General features: G+C 41.6%; 1 protein-coding gene across 4 annotated transcripts in view; it reads left to right on the top strand.

The window, feature by feature from the left end:
• Positions 1–2,264: 2,264 nt before the first annotated feature.
• The window catches only part of MRPS28 (mitochondrial ribosomal protein S28), a 209,129-nt gene continuing 203,787 nt past the window's right edge, over positions 2,265–7,606 (top strand). For 3 of the 4 annotated variants that reach the window (XR_008528043.2, XR_010141214.1, XM_002819205.6), the window contains exon 1: positions 2,275–2,507. Coding sequence is in view for 2 of the 4 variants with exons in the window: in XM_002819205.6 (XP_002819251.5) it covers positions 2,313–2,507 (195 nt within the window). In the remaining 2 variants the exon portion in view is untranslated. Of the gene's footprint in view, positions 2,508–7,606 lie in introns of all 4 variants that reach the window. The other variant, XM_054561794.2, reaches the window with a different exon arrangement.

The raw sequence follows: 7,606 nt of genomic DNA, 5'->3' as shown, positions 1-7,606 counted from the left end.
TCACTGTGTTGCCCAGGCTGGCCCTAAACTTCTGGGCTCAAGCGATGTTCCCACCTTAGCTTCCCGAGTAGCTGAGACTAAAGGTGTGCACTGCTGCCCAGCCAGGCCTGTATTTAATAAAGCAAGGAGTGGGTTAGAGCAGGATCAGAATCCTTAAGATGCCGTATGTGAAAACATCACTGTTACAGAGTATGCTACTCTTGGCACTTGTATAGGCAAGGAGAAAGTATGCTGACATCCCCCTGTTGACTTGTTCAGTTCTTTACAGTCCCTCTCATTTGATGCTTCTGATCCTCTACCAAAGACAGAACTAAGGCCAAATTTGAAGTCATTTGATACAAACTTACTCTTACGTTTTTTTTTTTTTTTTTTTTTTTTTTGAGATGGAGTCTTGCTCTGTCACCCAGGCTGGAGAGCAGTAGTGTGATCTTGGCTCACTGCAACCTCCACCTCCTGGGTTCAAGTGATTCTCCTGCCTCAGCCTCCTGAGTAGATGGGATTACAGCCATGTGTCACCATGCCCAGCTAATTTTTGTATTTTTAGTAGAGACGGGGTTTCACCATGTTGGCCAGGCTGATCTCGAACTCCTGACTTCAGGTGATCTGCCCTCCTTGGCCTCCCAAAGTGCTGGGATTACAGGTGTGAGCCACCATGCCAGGCGTGTGTTTTTACAGAGACTTGAGTTTTGCACTTTTCACCCATGCTGGAGTGAAGTGGCAGGAACATAGCTCACTGCAGCCTCAAACTTCTGGGCTCAAGTGATCCTCCTCCATCAGCCTCCCAAGTAGCCGGGACTACAGGCATGCACCACTGCACCAGGCTGATTTTTCTATTTTTTGGTAGAGACTGGTTCTTGCTATGGCCCAGGCTGGTCTCGGACTCCTAATCTCAAGCAATCCTCCCTCCTCAGCCTCACAAAGTGCTGGGATTACAAGTGTAAGCCACCCTGCCCAGTCAGACTGAGGGTTCTTGAAGGCCACTGGCCATGCTCTTTACAATTTACCACACTTTCTCCTGAAAAAAAGTGGAAGTAGCACCATCCGTAGAAAATAATGCAAAACTGTTCTAGGCAAGAGTCCATTAATAGTCTCGGGAGATAAACAGTTTTAACTGCCAAGAGGGAGAACTCACCTGGAGAATTTATTGTAGGCCCCTTAATGAATTTGTAAGGACTACCATACAATTAGCTAGTAATAATTTTATGTGATTCATACAATTGTGCACCATTCTGAGATCAGTGTACTTCGTGTTCTTAACACTATCTGTACCATTAGAGAGCATCAGAAAAGCTTAAAATCCATAGTCAAGGCATTCTTAAAATAGGGTCTGTGATCATAAAAATTCTTTCTCTCGAAGTACTTGCAAATGAACTGGAAAGGTGTGTGCCCCCAAAATAAAACTAACTGTGGATTAATATTAAACTGCTGAGTCAAAGATAGACGGACAACTAATTAATAAACACTTCCTCAAGAATGATGTTAGGCTCAGTTTTGAACAGGGTGGGTAAATTTTGGGAATTAACACTGCGGGAGAAAAGGGAAAGAAAATCCAGAGTGAGGGTTGGGGCCTACGGCGATGCAATACTTAGGGACATTCCAAAACTTCTGAACTCCTAAGTTAGATAATAGGTATCTAGAGGTGTCAAAACATTTCAGAAAAACTATTTTTGTGGCGTGATTGGACTGGCTGCAGAAGTGGCAAAGGACAAACTTGGATGCAGGGTTTGGCAAATGTTGGGTGAGCCCTAATCTGTGCCTGGTGCTAGGGACCCTACAGCAAAGTTCCTCTTTTCAAAGTTTAAAAAGTTGGGAGTAGACACTAAATATTATTAAATATTTAATATTAATATGTGGCATATTAGAAAGTGCTACATGGTACTAAGAAAAACAGGTGCCAGAGAGTCTGCATTTGGGCTTCCACTTCTAAATAGGGTAATCAAGGAGACCCTCATATTTGAGTGAAGACCCCAAACTCGAGTGCTGGCGGCCATGCAGGGGGGACGGCAGGGCGGGAGAACAAGCGTCGCGTTAGCAGAATTTACAGTACAATGTGGTCCAACGGATGCCCAGGAAGGCGAAATTCCTGCAAGTTAAAAGCACTTCTAACGCAAAACTTAACCAGGCCCCTTTCCAACTATTTAGCCCACCAATTTCAGCTTAAGTGTCTTCTGCCCCACGCCGCTCCCAGATGAAAGGAAGACACGCCCCGTTGGCCTCCAGAGCGCTGAGGCCGGTGGGCGGACCTCCTATAGCTCCGCCCCGTGACCCGCGCGCTTGCGGCGGGGAGGTCAAAGGTCAGAGGTAAAGAAGTCATGGCGGCGCTGTGTGGGACCCGTGCTGTGGCTGCCGAGAGCCATTTTCTGCGAGTGTTTCTCTTCTCCAGGCCCTTTCGGGGCGTAGGCACTGAGAGTGGATCCGAAAGTGGTAGTTCCAATGCCAAGGAGCCTAAGACGCGCGTAGGCGGTTTCGCGAGCGCGTTGGAGCGGCACTCGCAGCTTCTGCAGAAGGTGAGAGGGAGTCGCGGGAATTACGCCAACGACGCGGTGGGCGGGGTCGGGAATAGGGGCGGAGCCTGGCTTAGGAAGGGGATCCGAGGTCCGGGGCCCAGTTTTCTGGAGTTGCGGTGCGTTGTGGCTCAGCCCTCGGCCCCTAGAATCTGTGCTTGGTGTTTTTCTTCCTTTCGTTGTCCTTTTGTGTGGCATTTGTGTACTGGGCCGGGTCTGTCCACACTGCGCGCGTTTTCCTGGGATTGAATGCTGGTGGGAGGGTAACCAGCGGGGAGCGCTGTTGGGGAGGCGATCTAGGGCGATTCCTGGGACGCTGAGGAGCATGGGACTCACACGGAGAGGCAGGGCTCTGCTGGGTCTTGTTCTGAACAGTAGCTCTTAGCATGGAGCTTGCTGTCTGGAGTAGAAGGCCCTTCATAAACATTTGTTAATTTAATGACTGGGTGATGAATCACTTTCTGAACTTGGGCAAGTGATTTAACTTGTCAGCGCTTCACCTTTCTTTTGTAAATGTCTTCTTTTTTTAAAAAGTAAAATAAAATCTCCGTTTGTCTCAGCCAGTACTTTTGTAAAATACCATAAAGTTATAGATAAATGTAATGGAAGAAATAAAATTACAAGCCTAAGTTTTTAATAATTAAACTCAGTAGACATGAAATTGGATTTTATACAAATAAACTCTCAATTTCTGTATTTTTCTTCCTAGGGAATAGTACTAAACAGTTCACAAGACTGGCAGTGTCCTGGGTTATAGGGTCATTTTAGTAGCAATTACTGATGTCAAAATTTTTCTGAAATCCAAGGACTAAAGAAGCCTGGTATATTAGTTTATTATTTTCTGTTGTAACAAATTACTACAAATTTAGTGGCGTAAAACACAGGAAATCTGTTGTTCTTAGGGCTGTGAGAAGTCAGATGGGGTCGCACCGGTCTAAAATCAAGGTGTTGGTGAAGTTGTGTTCTTTTCTGTAGCTTCTAGGAGAATCTCTTCCTGGCCTGTTAACGTCTTTTCTGCCTCAGGCTTCTACTTTTTTGTATTTTGGATTTTTTTGTTTTGTTGTTTTTTGAGACAGGGTCTCGCTCTGTCACCCACGCTGGAGTGTGGTGGCATGATCTCAGTTCACTGAAGGCTAAACCCCCTGGGCTCAAATGATCCTCCTGCTTCATAGCTGGGACTGCAGGTGTGCACCACCACTCTCGGCTAATTTTTTTTTTGTAGAGATGGGGTTTTGCCATGTTGCCCAGGCTGGTCTTGAACTCCTGGGCTCAAGTGATCCTCCTGCGTTGGCCTCCCAAAGTGCTGGGATTACAGAAGACAGACGTGAGCCACCTGGCGTGGCTGACCCCGCCCCCCTCGCCCCCCGCTTGCCCCCTCCCGCCCCGTCTTCTGCTTTTGAGATCCCTGGCCTCCCCAGATAATCCAAAATAATCTATTTTAAGATCAGCTGATTAGCAATCTTAATTCCACCTGCAAAGTTAATTCTCCTTTGCCATGGAAGGTAACATATTCACAAATTCTAGAGATTAGGATGTGGATGTCTTTGTAGGGGGAGGGGGCATTATTCTTTCTACCATATATGGAGAAGTCATAAAATACTAGCAGAATAGCGATGACTGACCTGAAGCCACCTAAGGGATGGATTTTAGATCCATCCTTAAGGTAAGGCCATAAGAGTTAAGTGCAGTAAGATTGGAAACATAGAGTTCAGTGCTCCTTCCAAATATTTGTATAGGAAAGGAGTTTTTCTATTTCTTACCTAATATTTCTCACTCACGCTTCGCTCCCATTCACACCACATTCTAAGCCCCTTCGGAAACCCTCATAAAATAATTCTCACTTGCTGAGTTAATTGTGGTAAGAGTGAAAATTGTAGCATCACATGTATAGTAAGTGTTTGAAACTAAAAATATACTGTTTATTTAATGAAGGAAACAACCAAGGTGTTTTAGAGTCCCCAGAATTCCCTTTCCTTTCCTTTCCTTTCCAAGGCAGTTCTAACTGGGCTGTTCAGCTTTTCCAGGAGGAGGCTGGGGTGTTTCCTGGCAGTCCCAGCACATCCGTTAGATTTTCTCAGTCCAGCTCAGGCTCAGCAGCATCTCTGCACCCTGCGTGGTTGTTCTCCGTCTAACACAGTTTAGAAAACATTATTTTACTAGATGATGGGTAAATGTGTTTGGTTGTGATGTACAGTTCACCAATTTCTTATTCACAAGTCTTTGACATCTTGGTTTAGTGGAAATAAAATTCCCTGGGGAGGAGGGTATCAGGAGGCTGTGTTGTAGTCTCCGTTCAGCAAGTTCTTAGCTTTGAAGCATTTGAAGTTACGTGGACCCCTTTACTCCTTCTTAATTGATACCACTGACTTCAGTTGCTCCCTGGTTCAGGTCATTATACACACTGTGGACCAAGTTATCTTCCTAAAGTTGGGCTCTATAATCAGACTTAATGAGGTTATTTATTTATTGCTCTCCGTGAGAATCTTCTAAACCTCCATTCACACTGCCTGCAAGATTAAATATACAATGGTGCATCTCTCTACTGTGGCTTAGAGGCCTACTGCCATTCAAGACCCTGCTTGGGTTAAACGCTTCGGCTCAGTTCAGGCTTCCAGTTTCTCCCATCTTTCAACTGAGTGACTTTGGGCAACTTACTTAGCCTATCTAAGTTTGCTGTCTTATCTCAAAGTGGAGATAATGCTTCAACTGGAGTTACTGGGAAGTTTATGTGAAATACATTTAACGTGCTCTCAGTACATTGACTGGTACAGAGTAAGCTTTATTCAGTGCATTTTAGCTTTTGTGTGGCCCCAGCCATTTCTTCTCCAGCCTTCTGCCTTCCTGAGAATAGTTTCACAGAGATGCTTCCACAGTTACACAGTTCTTTGAAGTCCCATTGTTTTCTTAATAATAAACTTTAATTTATCAAACCATGTAGATTCATCTCTTGTAACAGATGTACCGCTGTGGTGGGGGATGTTGACAGTGGGGGAAGCTATGTGTGTGTGAACACAGGAGGAGTATGGGATATGTCTGTACTGTACTCTCAATTTTGCTGTAAACCTAAAAGTGCTCTAAAAAATAATTTTTTTTTGTTAATGAATGAATATAAAATGCTATTTAAAAACATAAGGCGGTATATGCTCTAACTAGAGGTTGAGCTGTGTCATTCAAAGAGACAATAAAATTAAGTTTTTCATGGCAAAAAGCCCAAAACCAAACAAAAAACACCAGAAAACAACCATGCACGTGCCATTTTATTTAATCCCAAATGTAAGGACATTCGTCATCACTAATATGTTAACTTGTGGTGCCAGAGTAACACGTGACACATCAGAATAAAATTTTTACTAACTTTTTTCCCAGTAGAAAATGTTTCAGGAGGTCAGAGACCTTGTCTTTCTTATTCTGTTGTATTCCCAGTGCCTAGCACAGTCCTTGACCCATAGTGGGCACTCGGTAAATATTTGCCAAATGTGTGAATGAATGAATAGTACATGTAGTGCATATTTGAACTTCAGTTACACCTGGCCTGTCGTTGAATTGTAATATATGTGTGACTGTTCACAAACAATTGTACAAGTAAGAATAGTACAGCCTTGAGATGTCAGTTGAATGTGCCTGTCCAGAATAATTGAGTAAAAATAATTTTAAGAGTAGTAAGAAATTGAAAATACCACATTAGTTTTAGTATTTACTGGAAGTTTTCAGTGTTTTTCTAACATATTTATGGTAAGGAATATGAGGAGTTGTTGGGTAATGATAGGAATTCAACTTGTGAAAAAACTTACTTCTTTTGAACTTACTGGACCTATTTAATTGAACAGTATCCTGAGATTACAAGATGAATAAATGCCAATTGTGTATTCAGGGTTTTTGAAAAAATATTGTTTACAAATTTTATAAAAGTAATATTTGGTTACTTTAGAAAGAAAATTTAAATAGCCCTGAAGGTTATTATGTGAAATGTAAAATTCCCTTTTTCTTACTTTCTCAAGGCTGGAGAGTGTTTTTTTTATGCATAGCTGCAGTTTTATATTACACACATGTAGGTATAAGCTAAGTATTGCTATATATATTTAAAAACATTAATTGGTTCGTAGTATGAATACTGTTTTAAACTATATTGCAGTTAAAGAGTGTAAATTCTGCAGTCACGCAATCTTGGTTTAAATCCTAGTTCCTCTACCATTTACTAGCTGTGTTGCCTTGGACAATTACTTATTATCTGTGTATCTCCTTTTCCCCTATGTCATGAGATTTTTATGAGATTAAATGAATTCATTATTTAAAACACTTAACACAAGTGCCTGATACTTAATAAGCACTTAGTATGTTTTAGTTGCTGCTGCTGAAAATTGCAGTTTTTACCTAAGTATGACTATTTTTCCTTGTCATTACATAATATTTGCTTGGTATTCCATGGTGTGGATGTAGCGTAATTTATTTAAGCAGGAAGTCCTTAATTATTGAACTTTTAGGTTGTTTCTGTTTGTTTTTGTTTTCTAACGCAGTGTTGCAGTGAACATTTGCATTTTTTGCATACTTACGAGAGTGTATTTGTAGGTTATATGTTGGGTAAAAGTGTACACACAATTTGAGTTACAGCCTGTTTGTACTGAACTCCCGCTTACAGTACATGACAATGTCTGTTTCCTCACCCCCTTATCAACACATGGGGTGTAATAGGTGGATTTTCTTGATATTCGACAATTAAAGCAAAATATAGAAATTGGAAACTGGGGTTATCATCTTTCATTCCTGATTTCAGTTTTTGATTTTTATCATAACTTCATGTTGACAGTTTTTGACTTTATAGTGCTATCAATTTGAACTCATAAAATGCACTTAAAATAACAAAATACTACATTTACACTATATATATAGGGATTGTATGTAAGATTTCATTTGTAAAATGGTTTCTGCTTAAAATATTCTTTTTGAAGATGAATTTTGCTGCTCCCTAAACGAATCATTATTTCTTTACCTTTTACCCTGGAATTAGCTTCCCTGCTGCAAATTCTGTTGTAAAAATCACCTCCTCTCTTAGACCTTTGTGATCTCACCAAACAGATGAAACTGTTTTTGATGTTCTGGAGTTT

The sequence above is a fragment of the Pongo abelii genome, chromosome 7, assembly GCF_028885655.2.
Source record: "Pongo abelii isolate AG06213 chromosome 7, NHGRI_mPonAbe1-v2.0_pri, whole genome shotgun sequence".
NCBI classification, from domain to species: Eukaryota; Metazoa; Chordata; class Mammalia; order Primates; family Hominidae; genus Pongo; species Pongo abelii.
The sequence above is the reverse complement of the archived record's forward strand: the minus strand, read 5'-3'. Positions and strand labels throughout refer to the sequence as shown.